Source organism: Coregonus lavaretus (assembly GCF_964263955.1).
Source record: "Coregonus lavaretus genome assembly, chromosome: 31".
NCBI classification, from domain to species: domain Eukaryota; kingdom Metazoa; phylum Chordata; class Actinopteri; order Salmoniformes; family Salmonidae; genus Coregonus; species Coregonus lavaretus.
Genome location: NC_140018.1, coordinates 17,163,576 through 17,185,734, shown reverse-complemented (window position 1 = coordinate 17,185,734; position 22,159 = coordinate 17,163,576). Strand labels below are relative to the sequence as shown.

Here is a 22,159-nt window from a genome sequence, read left to right as displayed (position 1 = left end):
TCATGTTATGGGTATGCTTGTCATCGGCAAGGACTACGGAGTTTTTGAGGACAAAAATAAATGGAATAGAGTTAAGCACAGGCAAAATCCTAGAGGAAAACCTGGTTCAGTCTGCTTTCCAACAGACACTGGAAGACAAATTTACCTTTCAGCAGGACAATAACCTAAAACACAAGGCCAAATATACACTGGAGTTGCTTACCAAGACGACATTGAATGTTCCTGATTGGCCTAGTTACAGTTTTGACTTAAATCGTCTTGATAATTTATGACTTGTAAATGGCTGTCTAACAATGATAAACAACCAACTTGACAGAGCTTGAAGAATTTTGAAAATAATAATGTTCAAATATTGTACAATCCTGGTGTGCAAAGCTCTTAAGAGACTTACCCTGAAAGGCTCACAGCTGTAATCGCTGCCAAAGATGATTCTAACATGCATTGACTAAGGATTGTAAATACTTCTGTATTTAATTTTCAATGCATTTGCCAACATTTCTAAAAACATGTTTTCACTTTGTCATTATTGGGTATTGTGTGTATATAAAAAATTAAAAGCTATTTAATCCATTTTGAATTCAGGCTGTAACAACAAAATGTTGATTAAGTCAAGGGTATGAATACTTTCTGAAGGCGCTGTAAGTATTCCGATTGTGTGTGTGTGATATATCTATGATATATGTGTGTTTGTGTGTGCATATGATACAGTATTTATGATATGTGTGTGTATGTGTATAAGGGTTGATATGGGGACTAAATAGATCCTAACGTAGCTACTGATATGTCTCACCAAGTCACCTAACGTGTAACTTAGCGCCTAAGAAACCATCTTGAATTGACATGGACTGTCAATGGAGACGCGCGGACACGTTCACACACCTTGTTCACACACCTATTTTTTGTCAATATATTCTAGGCTATAAAATCACCCAGCTCCACAGGCATTTCAAGTGATGGATAAAAGGCCTATAACCTATGCACTGTGTTCGTTACTTTAAGTTAGGCTATATGTTGCATGAGATGTTTTGTTCTGTTATAGCGAACATGGTTTTGATATAACATGGAAAGAAAGAATATTGTTTTATTAAACAAGAGCCTTTGTGTTTTTAGCCAGCCCTGTCGTTTATTTCAGATTAACTGTTTTATCGAGAGAGAAAAAACTATTGAATATGTTTTTATTATGTGTTCATCTCAATGACACCAACCTGTTTAAATAAAGGTGAAATACCTGTTTAATTAAAACTAATTAACCTGGTTAAATAAAAATGAAGCTTAAATGAAATGATATGAATGGTCTCTGTGTGCGGCAACATGCGCTTTCATTATTATTGCTTTCAATTATATTATTTCTTGTTTTACTTTAGTGGGCAATTAACAAAATGTTTGTGGGCACAGTTCGTTACACACGCACTGATAACGTTTTACAAGTTTGAATAGGCTAATAAGCAGTTATTCTCATGTTCATTCAACAGTAGTCTAACCTGAAAATTGCAAAGAAAATTGCATTTAGGACTACCTTTACTTTTAAATGAAGTCCATTTGTCTGTCCTTATATCACTGACTGCTTCAATGAAATAATTCTGTTTTGTGTTTGATGTATCCGAAAACACAGTGGCAGTCTAGGTAATCTTTTGTCTTTCTCAGCAAAGGTAGGCTATACAATAACTCTAAGAATTTAACCGCCATTAGCTCAGCTGACTCTCTTTTCGAAACAATATTACATTTCTCTGATGTGCTCACCAGAGATGTGGTAAACTGTAAACAATTCTAGCTGTTAGGTCGCTAATCTATTTTTTGTTTTCTGTCAGTGCAACCTGTAATTTAGACTGGTTTATATTTTGTTTCATAGAGCTGCCAAAATGATGGTTTTGATTTATGGACACTATTCCTTTGATGCGTTCGATTTATCAAGATAGAATTCCGTTGTGATGCGACTCGTTCAACAAAGCGTTAGTAAGGTGTTCAGTCGACCCCTTCGGTTCATTTATGGCCTTTATCACCCCTTTTGTGTGTGTGTGTGTGTGTGTGTGTGTGTGTTTGTGTGTGTGTGTGTGTGTGTGTGTGTGTGTGTGTGTGTGTGTGCATGCGTGTGTGTGTGTGTGCGTGTGTGTGTGTGTGCATGTGTGTGTGTGTGTATGTATGATATTTATGATGTGTGTGTGTGTGTGTGTGTTCAGTCGAATGCAGCTTGCAGAAGCAGAGTTGCTCTATATCAAGGAGGTAGAGAAGCTGGATGGTTTTGGACAGGAGAGCTTTGCTGCTAAGGTATGTCTACACACACACACACATACACACACACACCACCACATTATTTTCCATACTTTAATACAGAAGTATTTGTTTCACAGGACATCTACACCAATGACATCTTCCTTGGTGTGTCCTTCATCGGAGTCTTCGTCAAACACAGGAACGGCAGGTCCATCATGCACCACAGGTGGGTCTTCCTCTCACCTCTGACCCCTCGACACCTTTTGCTATTGGTTAGGTTTGCCTTGCTAAAGGAAATAAGTAACATTAACCTCTACTAAACTGTATGTATATGTGTCCCTGTGTGGGTGTGTTTGTTTGTTTGTGGGTGTGCGTGCGTGCGTGCATGCCTGTGGATCTGTGCACATGCATGGGTGTGTGTGTGTGTGTGGGGTCTGTCTGTGTGTGTGTGTGTGTGTGTGTGCGTGTGTGTGAGACAGATGGAAAGACATTGGTAACATAGCGCACAACAAGTCGGCCATCACAGTAGAGATAACCAGTAAAGACGACACCATCACGTTTCACACGGTGAGTGTCGTGTCTAACAACGGAACACACAAAGGCCTTCGCACGGGAAACTGATAAATATACACACACACACACTCGGATACGATGTGGGGGGAGGAGGTTTCCCTTTTGGAAAATATTTGCCATTTGTATCACATTATACAATAGAAATCATTTCTAAATGTGCCAGTCATAAACACCCAATGTTGTGTGTAACCCTACAATAAAGAAGCTGAAATGTTGATGTTGTGTGTCATGGTGTGTTGACATCGTGTACATGTGTTGTGTGTCGTGGTGTGTGTGTGTGTCCACAGGATGACATAGAGCTGTCCAAGTACATCGCTCGGCTCTTCACGGCCAGACACAAGTTCTACAAACAGAACAAGATCTGTGCAGAGTGAGTCTTAACATGAACTTCAAAGTTATACTGTCAGGTTTCCACAATGGCGAACGTGCATAAAGACGGTAGAATTCAGATATGACGTCATTGCTTTAGCATTATCCACTGAGTTTTTAAACTATGGTTCGCGCATGGTTCAATGTGTCAATAAATCAGCATAATCTACTTTTTTGTTTTTTCAAATTGCCGGCATCTTGAAGCAAAAATTGGGATCATGTATACTCTGCTAATGACCATGCAAGAAAAGAGTAATGGAGAGCATTGTACAATATGGCGAACTTAGCTAAACTAGGAATTTGTGGTAAGTGCATGGGGGCCACCATCTTTATTAGTGATGGGTCGTTTGCGAACGAACAGCTCTTTTTGAACAGATCTTTCTTGGTGAACGTCGGGAAGTGATTCGCATCGGTGAAAGAGACGTTCGTTTGGCTCCTTGATTTGCATAATGCTACTACTGCTTTTTGATCTTATCTGCAGATAAGTTACAAAATAATTCTCTAAGAGGGTGAATCCTCACTGCAGAAAAAAAAATTACTGCGCGTCAATTTGGTCCACGCTGATTTTTTCATTTTTTTTTTGCAGGCCATCTAATAATTTAGCCAGGTCAACATTTATTTGAATGCGCATTTCACGATCTGACATAATGATAGCCTACCTTTTGGGCTGTACATTGGAGATTAGCAATTTTTTCATGACTCTAGGTCGATTTTTAAGCATTATGAGCGAAGAGCCGTTTGGGAGCCAAATGCTCTTTTATGTGAATGGAGCCAAATGAGCCAGCTCACCGAAAAGACTCGGAATGCCCATCACAAATCTTTATGCACCTCTGCTATTGCTCCTGGAACAATGCTCCATCTCTGTACCATACTGCCTCTAGTGGTCAACAGATATCCCTTCATGTGTAACAAGTAACATCTCCCTCGCCCCCTTTCTCCATCTCTCTCCCTTTCTCTCTTTCTCGCCCTCAATTTGTCTCTCTCTCTCTTTCTCTCTCTCTCTGTCTCTCTCTCCTTAGACCCGCCCACTCCCCTGCACCTATCAGGAGGCGCCCCACCTGGAACCCCCGCCTCTCTCTGGTACTGTCAATCACTCAGTCATGTCTGATTTGTTTGGCTCCTCTTGCATGTTAGATATTAATTAGAAATACAATAGATTTTCAATAGAAGTTCCTTGCTATCTTTGCTTGCCACCGGTCGAGCTCTGAAGAGTAGATTGTGTATTACAGGGTTAGAGTTTTAGTTCAGACTGTAGGATGATTTAAAACCCCTCTATCAGGGCGGCCCTAACCCAGGTGGTGGTGGTGGTGGTGGGTGGTTAGGGCGTTGTTTGAGTGTTGTGTGGCTGTTGTGTGGGCGTTGTTGGGGCGTTGTGTGGGCATTGTTGGGGCGTTGTGTTTCCGATGTGACTGACAATAGAGTCAGTGATTTCCCTCTCTCCCTCCCTGCTGGTGGGACAATGAGAGGCTATATGTGGCACAATGGTGGTACAGTCCAAATCAGACTCTCTGGAGGACCCCAGTCCACTGTGGGAGACCCCTTAGATCACAGGCTTTAATTAACCTCTCTCTCTCTCTCTGTCTCTCTCTCTCTCTCTCTCTCTCTCTCTCTCTCTCTCTCTCTCTCTCTCTCTCTCTCTCTCTCTCTCTCTCTCTCTCTCTCTCTCTCTCTCTCTCTCTCTCTCTCTCTCTCTCTCTCTCTCTCTCTCTCTCTCTCTCTCTCTCTCTCTCTCTCTCTCTCTCTCTCTCTCTCTCTCTCTCTCTCTCTCTCTCTCTCTCTCTCTCTCTCTGTCTCTCTCTCTCTCTCTCTCTCTCTCTCTCTCTCTCTCTCTCTCTCTCTCTCTCTCTCTCCTCTCTCTCTCTCTCTCTCTCTCTCTCTCTCTCTCTCTCTCTCTCTCTGTCTCTCTCTAGCCACGGCCCCAGTCCTGTATCCTCCAACCATTGCACTCCCAGTATGCAGAGCATTACCAGGACACACAGAGCTCTCAAGGTACTGGACAAATACACATTTACATGACTTTTACATTTTGGTCATGTAGGTTACAGTTCAACACGGGACTCATGTATGACGCTTATCTCCTTTATACTGTATAACATTCACTTATATCATCATCAGTCACAATCACTGCTCCATCTGGCTTATAACCTGAAGTATTCTTGATATGAATTAACTCATTCAAGTGTTTACTCCTTCCACGCTTTGTTTTAATGAATAAAGCCACTCACAGCTAAATAGATGTATCCATCTACACAGGAAGTCCTTGTATGGTCATAAAGGTCAACCATTAAATCAAGCTCACTATGTATTTCCCAGCAGTAGTATGAGTCAATGTCTATTTGGGTTTTAACAATCTCTCAGCCAATCGGATCACTTTGTTTGGAGTGCTGAGAAACTGAGTAATGTGGTGGCGTTCACTCTTTCATTCTCTCGTTCACCCACTTACTCTGCCCTCTAATCCAGAGCACTTCAATCATGATCTCTGACACTTTGGAGAAAGGGGGAGAAAACACTGTGTATGTGTTACCCAGTGTGGGTAACTCTGTGTGGGTGTGTGATAATTATTTGAAGGGTGGCATCGATCATTTGAAAGTGTATGAAAACAGTATGTGAATATGTGCGTTTGGATGCTTTCTGTGTGTGTGTGAATCTGTAATGCATTGCTTCTCCTATGTCTTCCCCCTCCCTTTACAGACAGCATATTCCATGACGACCCCTACTACAAGTCTGAGACCAGTCTGGACCGGTGTCCGGTCGAATTCGGCTTCCGCAATGGAACTGTTCCCAACGGCAGCATGTACAGTAGCCCCAGCCTCAGCTCCCTTAACCACTCCCAAACCTTTGTACAACCTTCGCCCATCTCCTCTAACCTCAGTATCCCTGGCAGCGAGCTGATGCGCCCTGACTACATCCCTAGTCATCGCCATAGTGCCATCATCGCCCCTTCCTATAGGCCCACGCCAGAGTACGAAGCTGTGATGCGCCAGAAGTGCCACATGCTCCCCGCCCACCATGACCTTCACAGCCAATCACTGAGGAGTCTCAATATTAGTAATGCCTACGCATATCGTCAGCCAGAGGCGTTGGTTTATAGCCAGCCAGAGATGAGAGAGAGGAGCCCCTATCCAGGACCAAACCCTTACGCCCCACAGGTCAGCTACAGTAAGCCAGTGAACCCTGCTCCTCACCTGGGCCCCGGAGCCAGTCAGGGCCCCTGTCAGTCTGCATGTGGAGGAGGAGGAGGGGGTGGGAGCTCCATCTCTCACACGGTCAGCACGCCTGAACTAGCCAACACCAAACAGGGGGCTACTACAGGGAGCTACGGCGCTACGGCTAACATGCTGAGGAACCACATGTCGCGGCCGCCCCCTCCCTACCCGTCCTTCCGACCCGCCACAAGTACCCCGGACCTGGCCAGCCACCGGCACCGCTGCATGGGCGGCAGCAGCCCTGAGCTGGTCACCCGCATGGTGCAGCTGTCTGTGAAGACCTTCCAGCCGGACAGCTGTGCTGTGGTGCACCAGTCTCTGCAGGAGGTTAGCGAACCGCTAACGGCGGCTAAGCACCGATCAGCCCTGGGGAAGAGACACAGCATGGAAGTGACCAGCAGCATGAGGGGGGGAGGAGGGGGAGGTATGGAGGGCATGGTGGTTCTGAAGGGGATGGCTGCCCCACTAAACAGGAGGAATACTCTCAGAGAGCATGTGATGCCACCCCAACCTCAGACCCAGCCTCAACTACAACCACCCCAACCCCAATCTCCACACCAGCCCAAAGAGCTGCCCGTGCAGAGAGCCCCAGAGGCCCCCATCCCGTCCTCCACGGCGCAGGGGGTGGGCGCAGCCTACCAGCACCAGAAGACACTCTCCAACGCTACCATGCTGATCCACAGCAGTGAGAGCGAGGAAGAGGAGGAGGAGGAAGAGGAGAGGCCTGAGCTGGACGTTCAGATCCCAGGTCTGAATGAGGACATTAATGCCCAGCTCCAGGCCGCCCTTGCCAAGCTCCCCAACAAGCCCCCTCCGGAGTACCCCGGCCCCCATAGACCAGCCACCAGCGCCCCCCTCCGCTCCCGCGATCACAGCCACCCTCACCACCACAACCAGGGACACCAGACCCAGGGAACCAAGGACCCAAGCCAAGCCCAGGCCCGGGTGCTGAAAGCTGGGCAGAGTCAAGGCGGTGTAGGGGGTGGTGGTGGTGGTACCCTGACCCGTGGGGATCAGGCTGGGATGAATGGGGCAGTTCTGGGGCCGTCAATCTCTGAACCAGACCTGACCAGTGTGAAGGAGAGGGTCCGGAAGGAGCCAGTCAAAGAGAGGCCAGTGTCTGAGATGTTCTCTCTTGAGGATAGCATAGTGGAGAGAGAGATTGCACAGAGGGTAAGATACACATTACTCCAATCTATTCTATTAAATCTATTATATTCTAGATTCTATTCTGGTGTGTAGAAAACAAAAATATACTGTATGTCTGTAATGTGGGGAAAATGTATTCTGTATGAATCCATTGTTATAACATGGCTTTAGAAATTGTTACAACAACCGTCACATATCCACTTCATCAATTCACTTCATTAAGTCCTCCTCAATAGTCCAAGGCTTTGAGGAAGTAAACAGTGTAATGCTGTATGTGGCCAATAGAGAGAGGTGCTCAGACCTGTACAGTACAGCAGGTGAGTGAACCGTGCCTAAAAGAAAGATGTGTTTAAGATATGTCTAAAACATCACCCTTGCTGTAAACAAACAAACAGTTTGGACTTTGTCTAAAGTGTACTTTCCCAGTAAGTGATTAACACAGTAATCTGGAGTTCAGCACCTGAGGGTAACATTAGGTTCCAGTCCTTACAGCTTATCACCATTAATCCATTAGATTATGCTTTGGGGTGGGGGGTTGTTGTGTTGCACTGTTGTTCGATGTTAAGACAATAACATTTGACACAGTACTAATGTCCAGGTCTGTAGTTAAAACATGTAATTGGCCTCATGCTGTGCTGTGCTGTGCGTGCGCGTGCATGCGTGTTTGTTTGCATGTTGAAAGTCCCCATTCTTTCCACTCAACTTTAAAGCCTCCCTGTCCAGCCACCCTTTACTTTCCATATGGCTATATGCCCCTATATGTTTTCTCCATTATACCTATCCCCCTCTCATCCATAAGCCTATAGCGCCCATACGTCTACCCACCCCCATTCTCCCCCACCTGCTCCCCTATAGATTTTGGCCAGACCCTAAGGGTTCCCCCTTGACCCCCAAGCTGTTGTTTGGGCTGATCCAGGAGGGCTGAAGGGGGGAGAGGTGGAGGGGAGATTAGGAGAAGTAATCCTGGAGGGAGGGACCAGGCAATGTGGGCCAGGGTTTGGTGTCTCAGAGAGAAGAAGGAAAAGAAAGAAAGGAAAAACGAGAGAGAGAGAGAGAGAGAGAGAGAGGGAAAGAGAGAGGGGGAGGATAGTACGAGAGGAGGGAGTGAAGAGAGGAAAGAAAGAGAGACAGAGAGAGAAGAGAAGCAACAGGTCTAGTCTGTAACGAGCTCAGACAATGTGGTCAGATAGATCAGGGGAGTGAGTCTTCTGTAGGATCCATAGACAGACCGTCTACAGCTAGCAGAGCATCAGGTCTACTCCTTCGCCAAGGGCACCCAGGACAGATCAGCAAAGTTTAGCAACAAACAGATCTAATCTACACACTCACCAGGGCGGGTACAGTTCAGTCTTTGCATCGCTACAGTAACTGTAACCATGACAGCGGGCTTGTCCTCTTTCCTGAAGACGCTGGAGAGACAGAAGATGTCGGTGGACTCCATGAAGAGACCTCTGATGATGGCGGCCCTCAACGGGCTCTATGTAGCCAGGGTGCCTGTACCAGAGAACCCCCGGGAGGATGGGTCCAAGGCTGCTGATGAACGGGTAAGACAACACCAACAGGGGAGAGGGGGGCGACACAGTGTCAGAAAGTACCTGAGATTCCGGGGGTCTGGTTTTCTACTTACTTACTATATTTTCTACTTACTATACTCACCCCATAGTTCTGTTTTTTGTATTTTATTAGGATCCCCATTAGCTGTTGCGAAAGCAGCAGCTACTGTTCCTTGGGTAAACCTTCACCTGTGCACATTATCAACCACCATGGCTAGTGTTATTAACTAACATATTGTTGTCCTTTAGCATTGTTTGGCTGTGTAGGTTAGGCTACAGTAGAGCAGTATTTCATGGCTAACACAGCTAGCAGTGGTTGTCGGTCTGCTGCACCAGACCAGACAGTTGAGCTGGGAGGTGTGAAACACAGCCTTTGTCCCAGGCGTTGCTAGGCTAGCGGGGACTAGCAGAGCGCTAAGTGGGCTGTGGAACGTGTGGCATGACCGTGCTTATCGCCTCTGGGCCCGCTGCTATGTCAGGAATGTGACCCAGGGGGGAGAGAGAGAGAGAGAGACAGACAGACTCCCCCCAGCCCCTGACTGCATACCCTCTCACTCACAGCCCAGCCACAATAAGCCCCAGCCCAACAACACATTCCACTGACTCCGCCACACATAGAAGACTGTGGGGATGGAGAATAGGAATTCATAGTGTAGGTAGGGTCATATGGGTTGGAATGTTTTAGGATGGATTATCAAAAAGTTGCATTATAGACATTTTGGAATTGAGTGAGAGTCCTATCACTGGCGTGTCACTCTGGAATTCAACTAAACTCTTTACATGTCCTTTCATCCCTCTCATTTATTCCCTCTCTTCTATCTCTCTCCATCCTGCCCTCACCCTCTCTCTCTCCAGTGTAAGACCCTAGAGTTTAAGTTGGAGGAGGAGAGGGTCTTCACGGAATACGAGCAGATTCCGAAGAAGAGGGCCGACTGCGTGGTCACCACGGCAACGCTGGCCGACAACGGCGAGCGGAACCGGTTCCGTGACGTGGTTCCGTACGAGGAGAACCGGGTGGAGCTGGTTCCCAACAAGGAGAACAACACAGGCTACATCAATGCTTCACACATCAAGGTGGGGTCAGGACACAGAGTCTACTCAAGTAGACTGATCAGAGTTAACTTAAGTATATCCCTTTGCTCTAACTAACTCAAGTATTGTTTAGTATGCTGCTGTAACCAAGTGTAAGTGTGGAAAAACCTTTTCACCTATCCAGTCCTTTTAGATTAGTGGTCACCTTTGAGGAAGGAAGGAAGGAGGGAGGGAGGGAGGGAGGGAAGGAAGGAATCAAGGAAGGAAGTAAATTGGTCCTTTAAAGACTATTTATACATATTCTCTACATCTACAAATTATAGACTCAATGGAATTCCCTGGGAATGTGGTCCAAACCCCAAACCCTCTTAAATGAGCTTGAGCTGTTCTCTCACTTTGTGCCCATGCTCTTAGCTCCTCAGTGTGTGTGAATGGAATGCTAACTCAGTGCTGAATCATGGCCTAATAACATGTAAACCTCTTATTTCAGTCATCTGAGGTAGTTGAGGACAAAAGCCCCTGTTTGTTCCTGAACACTGTGTTTATGGTCACGAGGTGGCCTGATCACTCAGCTGGTTGCATTGGGTTGGGATTTTATTTTTAGTCATTTAGCAGATGCTCTTATCCAGAGCGACTTACATGAGCAATTAGGGTTAAGTTCCTTGCTCAAGGGCACATCGACAGATTTTTCACCTAGTCGACTCAGGGATTAGAACCAGCGACCTTTCGGTTACTGGCACAACGCTCTTGACCACTAAGCTACCTGTGTTGCATTCATGGCCATTACGTAATGGCACTCCATTTCCAGCCCCTAGTTAATATGGGCTTCCTGAGGTGTTGAGGGTGAAAGTGTATTGAGGAATATACACTACATTTATTTTATTTATTTATTTCACCTTTATTTAACCAGGTAAACCAGTTGAGAACAAGTTAATGACCAAATGTATGTGGACATCTCATTCCAAAATCATGGGCATTAATACAGTCGTATTAAAAAGTTTGGGCACCCCTGACAATATCCATGATTTCCATTTTTAAATAATTGGGTGTTTGGATCAGCAATTTCATTTTGATCTATCAAATAACTGATGGATACAGTAATATTTCAGTAGTGAAATGAGGTTTATTGGATTAACAGAAAATGTGCAATATGCATCAAAAACAAAATTAGACAGGTGCATAAATTTGGGCACCCCAACAGAAAAATCACATAAATATTTAGTAGAGCCTCCTTTTGCTAAAATAACAGCCTCTAGACGCTTCCTATAGCCTCTAATGAGTGTCTGGATTCTGGATGAAGGTATTTTGGACCATTCCTCCTTACAAAACATCTCCAGTTCAGTTAGGTTTGATGGTTGCCGAGCATGGACAGCCCGCTTCAAATCATCCCACAGATTCTCAATGATATTCAGGTCTGGGGACTGGGATGGCCATTCCAGAACATTGTACTTGTTCCTCTGCATAAATGCCCGGGTAGATTTTGAGCAGTGTTTTGGGTCGTTGTCTTGTTGAAATATCCAGCCCCGGCGTAACTTCAACTTTGTGACTGATTCTTCAACATTATTCCCAAGAATCTGCTGATATTGAGTGGAATCCATGCGACCCTCAACTTAAACAAGATTCCCAGAACCGGCACTGGCCACACAGCCCCACAACATGATGGAACCCCCACCAAATTTTACTGTGGGTAGCAAGTGTTTTTCTTGGAACGCTGTGTTCTTTTGCCGCCATGCATAACGCCCCTTGGGCGCCATTTGTCGTATCGCGTCGAATGCTGGAGCTCATTGCTGTCAAACAAAGGAGTCCGCTCATACTGAACCTGGATCATAAGTTTTATTTATATCACAAGCTTTCAGCATGAGTTACAGACTTGCAGGGTCTGGAGAGCAGTGTCCTCGAATTCTAATGGCTGCTCTGACTTCTACTTCGTCCTGCATATACTTATAAACAATGCAAACAGATGGGTTGCTCCCTCTTCTGGCCAATCACCAGTCTCCCCTGGGGCGTCACCCCACAACTGGCTACTTTTGACCTAACATAAACAACATTCCATTTCTTCATGAAAAACATTTAACAAAGGCATAATCCTAATACACTACATTTATGACCAAATAACTCAATCTTTGTTTCATCAGTCCACAGCACCTTATTCCAAAATGAAGCTGGCTTGTCCAAATGTGCGTTTGCATACCTCAAGCGACTCTGTTTGTGGCGTGTGTGCAGAAAAGGCTTCTTCAGCATCACTCTCCCGTACAGCTCCTCCTTGTGCAAAGTGCGCTGAATTGTTGAACGATGCACAGTGACACCATCTGCAGCAAGATGATGTTGTAGGTCTTTGGAAGTGGTCTGTGGGCTGTTTTTGACCGTTCTCACCATCCTTCGCCTTTGCCTCTCCGATATTTTACTTGGCCTGCCACTTCTGGCCTTAACAAGAACTGTGCCTGTGGTCTTCCATTTCCTCACTATGTTCCTCACAGTGGACACTGACAGCTTACATCTCTGCGATAGCTTTTTGTAGCCTTCCCCTAAGCCATAATGTTGAACAATCTTTGTTTTCAGGTCATTTGAGAGTTGTTTTGAGGCCCCCACGTTGCCACTCTTCAGAGGAGAATCAAAGAGAACAACAACTTGCAATTGGCCAACTTAAATACCTTTTATCATGATTGGATGCACTTGTCTATGAAGTTCAAGGCTTAATGAGTTTACCAAACAATGGTGTGTTCCAATTAATCAGTGCTAAGTAGTTACAGGTATTCAAATCAACAGAATGACAAGGGTGCCCAAATTTTTGCATAGCCTATTTTTCACATCTGATTTAATTTCATACAACTTAATATTGCTACACAAAAAATATTTGTCTGGACAATACCCCAGTACTACCCCAGTACTTAGAAAATGAATGGCATGCCACTGTGATCATTTTCTGTGACGACAGAGTAAATGATTATGCAGCCTCAGAGGGGTACCCAAACTTTTTCATACGACTGTATGGAGTTAGTCCCCCCTTTGCTGCTATAACAGCCTCCACTCTTCTGGGATGGCTTTCCAGTAGATGTTGGAACATTGCTGCGGGGACTTCCATTCAGCCACAAGAGCTGTGAGGTCAGGCACTGATGTTGTGCGATTGGGCCTGGTCAGTCGGCGTTCCAATTCATCCCAAAGGTGTTCGATGGGGTTGAGGTCAGGGCTCTGTGCAGGCCAGTCAAGTCCTTCCACACCGATCTCGACAAACCATTTCTGTATGGACCTCGCTTTGTGCACGGGGCATTGTCATGCTGAAACAGGAAATGGCCTTCCCCAAACTGTTGCCACAAAGTTTGAAGCACAGAATCGTCTATAATGTCATTGTATGCTGTAGCGTTAAGATTTCCCTGCACTGGAACTAAGGGGCCAAGCCCGAAGCATGAAAAACAGCCCAAGACCATTATTCCTCCTCCACCAAACTTTACAGTTGGCACTATGCATTGGGGCAGGTAGCGTTCTCCTGGCATCCGCCAAATCCAGATTAGTTCGTCAGACTGCCAGATGGTGAAGCGTGATTCATCACTCCAGAGAACGCGTTTCCACTGCTCCAGAGTCCAATGGCGGCGACCTTTACACCATTCTAGCCGACGCTTGGTTTTGCGCATGGTGATCTTAGAGTTGTATGCGGCTGCTCGGCCATGGAAACCTATTTCATGAAGCTCCCGACGAACAGTTATTGTGCTGACATTGCTTTCAGAGGCAGTTTGGAACTCGGTAGCGAGTGTTGCAACCGAGGACAGACAATTCTTACGCACTTCAGAACTCGCCGGTCCCGTTCTGTGAGCTTGTGTGGCCTACCACTTTGCGGCTGAGCCGTTGTTGCTCCTAGACGTTTCCACTTCACAATAACAGCACTTACAGTTGACCGGGGCAGCTCTAGCAAGGCAGAAATTTTATGAACTGACTTGTTGGAAAGGTGGCATCCTATCCACTAATTGGAAGGGGTGTCAACATACTTTTGTATATACAGTGCATTCGGAAAGTATCCACATTTTGTTACGTTTCAGCCTTATTCTAAAATGGATTAAATTGTTTTTCCCCTCATAAATCTACACACAATACCCCATAATGACAAAGAAAAAACAGGTTTTTAGATTTTTTTTGCAAACGCATAAAATAAAAGAACACGGAAATATCACATTTACATAAGTATTCAGACCCTTTACTCAGTACTTTGTTGAAGCACCTTTGGCAGCGATTACAGCCTCAAGTCTACTTGGGTATGACGCTACAAGCTTGGCACACCTGTATTTGGGGAGTTTCTCCAATTCTTCTCTGCAGATCCTCTCAAGCTCTGTCAGGTTGGATGGGGAGCATCGCTGCACAGCTATTTTCAGGTCTCCAGAGATGTTCAATTGGGTTTAAGTCCAGGCTCTGGCTGGGTCACTCAAGGACATTCAGAGACTTGTCCCGAAGCCACTCCTGCGTTGTCTTGGCTGTGTGCTTAGGGTCGTTGTCCTGTTGGAAGGTGAACCTTCGCCCCAGTCTGAGGTCCTGAGCGCTCTGGAGCAAGTTTTCATCAAGGATCTCGCTGTACTTTGCTCCGTTCATCATTCCCTCGATCCTGACTAGTCTCCCATTCCCTGCCGCTGAAAAACATCTCCACAGCATGATGCTGCCACCACGATGCTTCACCAGGTTGGCAGACGTGACGCTTGGCATTCAGGCCAAAGAGTTCAACCTTGGTTTCATCAGACTAGTGAATCTTGTTTCTCATTGTCTGAGAGTCCTTTAGGTGCCTTCTGGCAAACTCCAAGCGGGCTGTCATGTGCCTTTTACTGAGGAGTGGCTTTCGTCTGGCCACTCTACCACAAAGGCCTGATTGGCGGAGTGCTGCAGAGATGGTTCTCCCATCTCCACAGAGGAACTCTGGAGCTCTGTCAGAGTGACCATCGGGTTCTTGGTCACCTCCCTGACCAAGGCCCTTCTCCCCCGATTGCTCAGTTTGGCCGGGCAGCCAGCTCTAGGAAGAGTCTTGGTGGTTCCAAACTTCTTCCATTTAGGAATGATGGAGGCCACTGTGTTCTTGGGGACATTACATGCTGCAGAAATTTTTTGGCACCCTTCTCCAGATCTGTGCCTCCACACAATCCTGTCTCGGATCTCTACAGACAATTCCTTCGACCCCGTGGCTTGGTTTTTGCTCTGACGTGCACTGTCAACTGTGGGACCTTATATAGACAGGTGTGCGCCTTTCGAAATAATGTCCAATCAATTGAATTTACCACAAGTGGACTCCAATGAAGTTGTAGAAACAGCTCAAGAATGATCAATGGAAACAGGATGCACCTGTGCTCAATTTCGAGTCTCATAGCAAAGGATCTGAATACTTATATAAATAAGGTTTTTCTGTTTTTTATTTGTAATACATTTGCACAATTTTCTATAAAACAGTTTTTGCTTTGTTGTTATGGAGTATTGTGTGTGAATTGATGAGGAACATTTTTTATTTAATCAATTTTAGAATAAGGCTGTAAGTAACAAAATGTGGAAAAAGTCAAGGGGTCTGAATACCACCAAGCCCTATATGAACCATGGCAACATTGCCCTCCTGTGGTAGACCAGTATATTGTACAGCTCTCTTTGTGCTCAATACACTTTCTGAAAAATGAATGTGAAAGGTATAGTCTGAACTGGTTTGGTTTTTTGTTGTCTGTTTATGTGCATGTGTGTGTTTTTCTTTCAGAAGATGCATGTGTGAGGGTATCCCTGTGTGTGTTTAATGGATTCTAACCTGTGTGTGTGTGTGTGTGTGTGTGTGTGTGTGTGTGTGTGTGTGTGTGTGTGTGTGTGTGTGTGTGTGTGTGTGTGTGTCCTATGCAGGTGATGATCAGTGGGGAGGAATGGCACTATATCGCCACCCATGGACCGCTGGCCAACACCTGTGCAGACTTCTGGCAGATGGTCTGGGAGCAGGGAGTCAACGTCATCGCCATGGTTACTGCCGAGGAGGTACACTACACACATACACACATACACACACACACACACACACTGGTTAGAACCCATTAAACACACACAGTATAAAGAGAAACATCAGTGGATTGAAGGCCTTGCCAGGTTTCAGAACAGTGAATTATTGAATGTGTGAATGTGTGTGATATATTATTAATATGCAGTGAGAACACAGTCAAAACAGAACACAGTGGTGTGTGAATAATGAAGGAGCAGAGCTTGGCTGATGTTTTATTCCATACACACTCTGTGACCAGTGTCCTCAGCCCCTCAGAAGTCGTTTTACATTGTTCTCTATGTTTCAAAAGGGAGTGATATGGCACCAATATGTCATAGTAGAATTGTGTGTCAGTGTGTTTGTGCCTGCATGCATGTGTATCTGTGTTCCTGCACCTGTGACCATGTGCGTTTTTCCTTGTCGGTATGCATATGTTTGTATATCCACCCCACATGTACATTAACCTTACATTCAACCTCTGTCTGCCTCCCTCTCCTCTCTCTCAGGAGGGTGGTAGGTCTAAGAGCCACCGCTACTGGCCCAAGCTGGGCTCCAAGCACAACTCAGCCACCCACGGCAAATTCAAGGTGACCACCAAGTTCCGTACGGACTCAGGCTGCTACGCCACCACAGGGTTAAAGGTCAAACACCTGCTGTCGGGCCAGGAGCGCACTGTGTGGCATCTGCAGTACACAGACTGGCCAGACCACGGCTGCCCCGAATACGTCCAGGGATTCCTCTGTAAGTCACACCTAAAGGACTTTAAATTACTTTAAAAGTCTGTAGATTCTCTTCATTGACTTTGTTTAGTTTATTCCACAAAGAGAATGGAGTAAAAGGGAGCCCTGTGTAGTGGCCAAATGCAACACTGCAACTTAGATGTGAAAACGGAATATTGATTAATATGCATTGTCCCTGACAACTAAATGAGAGAGAAGTATGAATTAATAGGACTGTTCTGGCCTGAAATATGATTGATACAGGACTACACTAAACCCCTCCCTCCCCCTTCTCCCTCCCAGCTTACCTGGAGGAGATCCAGTCAGTGAGGAGACACACTAACAGCATGCTGGACACCTCCAAGAGCCTCAACCCCCCTGTGGTGGTCCACTGTAGCGCTGGGGTGGGCCGCACCGGGGTCGTCATCCTCACCGAACTAATGATCAGCTGCCTGGAGCACAACGAGGTGAGATTAATGCTGTCACTGTTACTCTCCAAAATGTTACACTGTTACAACAGCATGTATTGTATATCATCACCTCCAGATAGTTTGGGATATTTGTGTATGGACGCCTCCCATATGGCCTCAAGTATGGTCCTGATTTATAATGTAATTGTACTGTACTTAACTTGACTGATTTTTTTTCTCTCTCTCTCTTTCTCTCTCTCTCTCTCTCTCTCTCTCTCTCTCTCTCTCTCTCTCTCTCTCTCTCTCTCTCTCTCTCTCTCTCTCTCTCTCTCTCTCTCTCTCTCTCTCTCTCTCTCTCTCTCTCTCTCTCTCTCTCTCTCTCTCTCTCTCTCTCTCTCTCTCTCTCTCTCTCTCTCTCTCTCTCTCTCAGAGGGTGGAGGTCCCTATGATGTTGAGTCACCTGAGGCAGCAGAGGATGCTCATGGTCCAGACCATTTCCCAGTACAAGTTTGTTTACCAGGTCCTCATCCAGTTCCTCAAAAACTCCCGTCTCATCTAAACCCTCACCCCTCACCCCTGACCCTTGACCTGCTCCCACATGACCTGACACAAGGGCAATGGAATACTGGTGCCGCAAATTACCCCCCTCCTCACACTGGATAAGTGTGAGTAGCATGGTGATAGCCTCACTCAGCCCTCTGGTATGGTAGGAGGAGTTTCTGCCTTTCTATCTAGCCCTATCAAAGACAGGGGAAAGTAGGTATGTTTTCAGATTTGAACACAGCCAGGGATGACTAATATCTCCTAACAGTTATTATACAGTGTATATTTCAGACCTCCACATTTAATCTGAAAAGTGTTGTACTATTCAGTCAGTCTGTCTTCTTTATCTTGGCTTTTCCTTTGTATTAGTGATAGCCTCTCCTATGTCTGGTCAGTGGAGAAACCTGAGAGAGATACAGACCAGACTAGCATTCTAGATGTTAGCGTTTAAAGTCACATGCTAAAGGATGAGTGTTGGTCGTTCCTTACCTGGGTTTAAACCAGGTAAACCCAGGAGACAATTATCTCAGCATTTTCACATGTATTCCTTTAAAACAAATCCTAATTGAATAACTTTTTTGAATATGGTTTCCCATTTGATAGTAATGGCATTTCAAATGTAAGGCTAATGCACCCTTTGTTAATCAAAGTGAACCGAAATGTATAAAAAGGTTAATGACATTGCATTGTTTTTCATTGAATATAATGCAGAGCACTGTATTATTAAAATGAAAAACTGTCATTTATTCCACTAAATTAGATGATAAAGTTCCATACATTTCTCCATTTAAAAAAAGCAAACATTACATAAATGTTTTTTTCAGGTGTCACTTTAAAAAAGCAGGAGATGGCACTGTTGGCTGTTATTTCAAGTTATGTAGAATCATATGTTTTTCTAAGCTGTCATAAACCTTTCTAAATCTATGGGAAGGCAGACAATTGTAAGATACAGTGAAGACTTGTCTCAACATTTCAATATTTAATATTGTTGTATTTGTTTTTTTTTTACTTTTATTTATTTCTCCTAACACCATCCTCATCTTTTTCCTGAATGTGGATCATTGGAGTGCATGTTGACAGTCTGATCGTCTTTGCAACTAAATTAGTTATGTGGACGTTTGAGGAGAATATGTCTAAAATTGTTGTCTTATGCTAGTAGTACAGTTATTGCCCTTCAAGTATTCCACTCTCCACTCACCTACTTCCAGATATTTCAAATTCCTAATTGTCTTGACTGGTAGTACATCCTCAAGGTACATCTATTGTTCTTTTTCATCCTCAGCCATTACAGTATGTTCATATACAGAGGCATGTAAAAGACATACAGTGAGGGAAAAAAGTATTTGATCCCCTGCTGATTTTGTACGTTTGCCCACTGACAAAGACATGATCAGTCTATAATATTAATGGTAGGTTTATTTGAACAGTGAGAGACAGAATAACAACAACAAAATCCAGAAAAATGCATGTCAAAAATGTTATAAATTGATTTGCATTTTAATGAGGGAAATAAGTATTTGACCCCTCTGCAAAACATGACTTAGTACTTGGTGGCAAAACCCTTGTTGGCAATCACAGTGTTCAGACGTTTCTTGTAGTTGGCCACCAGGTTTGCACACATCTCAGGACGGATTTTGTCCCACTCCTCTTTGCAGATCTTCTCCAAGTCATTAAGGTTTCGAGGCTGACGTTTGGCAACTCGAACCATCAGCTCCCTCCACAGATTTTCTATGGGATTAAGGTCTGGAGACTGGCTAGGCCACTCCAGGACCTTAATGTGCTTTTTCTTGAGCCACTCCTTTGTTGCCTTGGCCGTGTGTTTTGGGTCATTGTCATGCTGGAATACCCATCCACGACCCATTTTCAATGCCCTGGCTGAGGGAAGGAGGTTCTCACCCAAGATTTGACGATACATGGCCCCGTCCATCGTCCCTTTGATGCGGTGAAGTTCTCCTGTCCCCTTAGCAGAAAAACACCCCCAAAGCATAATGTTTCCACCTCCATGTTTGACGGTGGGGATGGTGTTCTTGGGGTCATAGGCAGCATTCCTCCTCCTCCAAACACGGCGAGTTGAGTTGATGCCAAAGAGCTCGATTTTGGTCTCATCTGACCACAACACTTTCACCCAGTTCTCCTCTGAATCATTCAGATGTTCATTGGCAAACTTCAGACGGCCCTGTATATGTGCTTTCTTGAGCAGGGGGACCTTGCGGGCGCTGCAGGATTTCAGTCCTTCACGGCGTAGTGTGTTACCAATTGTTTTCTTGGTGACTATGGTCCCAGCTGCCTTGAGATCATTGACAAGATCCTCCCGGGTAGTTATGGGATGATTCCTCACCATTCTCATGATCATTGCAACTCCACGAGGTGAGATCTTGCATGGAGCCCCAGGCCGAGGGAGATTGACAGTTATTTTGTGTTTCTTCCATTTGCGAATAATCGCACCAACTGTTGTCACCTTCTCACCAAGCTGCTTGGCGATGGTCTTGTAGCCCATTCCAGCCTTGTGTAGGTCTACAATCTTGTCCCTGACATCCTTGGAGAGCTCTTTGGTCTTGGCCATGGTGGAGAGTTTGGAATCTGATTGATTGATTGCTTCTGTGGACAGGTGTGTTTTATACAGGTAACAAGCTGAGTGTGCTCCTAATCTCAGCTCGTTACCTCTATAAAAGACACCTGGGAGCCAACTATCTTTCTGATTGAGAGGGGGTCAAATACTTATTTCCCTCATTATAATGCAAATCAATTTATAACATTTTTGACATGCGTTTTTCTGGATTTTTTTGTTGTTATTCTGTCTCTCACTGTTCAAATAAACCTACCATTAAAATTATAGACTGATAATTTCTTTGTCAGTGGGAATATGTACAAAATCAGCAGGGGATCAAATACTTTTTTCCCTCACTGTATGTGTATCCCAGACATTTCCATTGTAATTGTAATTATCTACTGTGTTCTCTCCCAAGCAGTTTCACATATTGTAGGCATTCCTTTATCTTTCTTGAGAGAAACACCCTTTCTTTTCATGAGTCTAAATGTTGCCCAATGCCCAAAGTTCCTATAGTTGTAGATCCTACATGTGTGTAGCCCAGATGCCAGTATGGCTCTGCTCTAGTTGGCTAAAACAGACTGACACTCAGGCTACTGCATGTTATGGTGGCCCCAGTGTGTCACACTGTGCCACTCTACAGAGGAGTCCATGACAGTTCTGATATGGTGACAGTGACCCAAATCCAGAAGGACAGATAGAGCTGATCTCTAAGATGGAGGACAGAGCTTAGCCCTTAGATGGAGGACAGACACTAACAGTAGTTTTGTGCCTTATTAAAGCGCAGGGATGGGCTACCCGGATGTTTGTTTCCATAGGGAGGGACTGGTAGAGACCAATCAGATTCAGAGCTATAGATCTACAGAGTTTGGCAAACTTCCTTCCATCTTGGCACCAAAGGTTCCATTTAGATTTGGCCTATTTTATAAAATGGTATTGTCTCTTGGTGCCAATATAGTGTCCAATGCATTTTTAAATCTCAAGTTGAGTTTGCCAAACGGTATATCAATGGCTCTGAATTGATGTTAAATCTGTTTTGATATTATAGACCAGCTAGATATGATCTATTTATCGACCAACATGGGTTGTGTCTAGGGTTGCAAAATTCCAGGAACTTCAATAAATTCCCAGGTTTTCCAGAAATCCTGGTTGGAGGACTCCGGATTTCCTGCTTATTCTGGGAATTTCTGGGAAACCAGGGAATTTATTGAAAGTTCCAGGAATTTTGCAACCCTAGTTGTGTCCCAAAACAATTTCAGTGACCAACCAGTCAAAGCCTCAATGGCAGCCATTTGTTTCTGTATAACTGTAAGATCTATCCCTGTAAGGATCTTAGGGCTCGAATCAATCTGTATCGCTGAAGCGCTACAGATTGCGTGATTGAAATTAAATTTCTGATTGAGCTGACATATGCAGCGTTTACCATGAATGCAGTCCCCGCGAACGCAGGAAGATTGCCTTTAAATTTCAATCACACTGTAATGCTGAACTTCAGCACTACAAATTGAATCCAGCCGTTAGTGTTCCTATGTGCCTAAACCCAGCTGCATCCTATAGAATCTGTGTTATGTTGTTTTTCTATATCTGTGAGTTGTGATGCAAAGCCAGCCATGTCTAAATTAACGTTTGTATACCGGGCATGCGAGAAAAGATTTCTACAAATGTTTTATTTTTTTTGACTTGGTACCCTTAAAATACCGTAAGATAATGAACTATGCATGCTTTTTTATATTCCAATGTATATATCTATACTCAGATACGTATATAAGCTTTATGCTCTCTTGACATATGAGTGTTCTATTGTACTTCTCTTCTGTTTGTGAGTATTTTCCCAAATTGCATTAATATTAATGTGTTATTTTCCATTTC

The 22,159-nt window shown here is 44.7% G+C and overlaps 1 protein-coding gene across 1 annotated transcript in view; it reads left to right on the top strand.

Annotated features, from left to right (window-relative positions):
• The window catches only part of LOC311107199 (tyrosine-protein phosphatase non-receptor type 14-like), a 103,351-nt gene extending 84,762 nt beyond the window's left edge, over positions 1-18,589 (top strand). The window contains exons 7-19 of the mRNA XM_084149692.1: positions 2,178-2,265; positions 2,349-2,437; positions 2,691-2,778; positions 3,072-3,154; positions 4,173-4,233; positions 5,064-5,142; positions 5,845-7,532; positions 8,915-9,052; positions 9,917-10,135; positions 15,941-16,069; positions 16,577-16,811; positions 17,093-17,256; positions 17,630-18,589. Of these exons, the coding sequence (XP_084005818.1) occupies positions 2,178-2,265; positions 2,349-2,437; positions 2,691-2,778; positions 3,072-3,154; positions 4,173-4,233; positions 5,064-5,142; positions 5,845-7,532; positions 8,915-9,052; positions 9,917-10,135; positions 15,941-16,069; positions 16,577-16,811; positions 17,093-17,256; positions 17,630-17,758 (3,190 nt within the window). The 3' untranslated portion in view covers positions 17,759-18,589. The remainder of the gene's footprint in view (positions 1-2,177; positions 2,266-2,348; positions 2,438-2,690; positions 2,779-3,071; positions 3,155-4,172; positions 4,234-5,063; positions 5,143-5,844; positions 7,533-8,914; positions 9,053-9,916; positions 10,136-15,940; positions 16,070-16,576; positions 16,812-17,092; positions 17,257-17,629) is intronic.
• Positions 18,590-22,159: the final 3,570 nt, after the last annotated feature.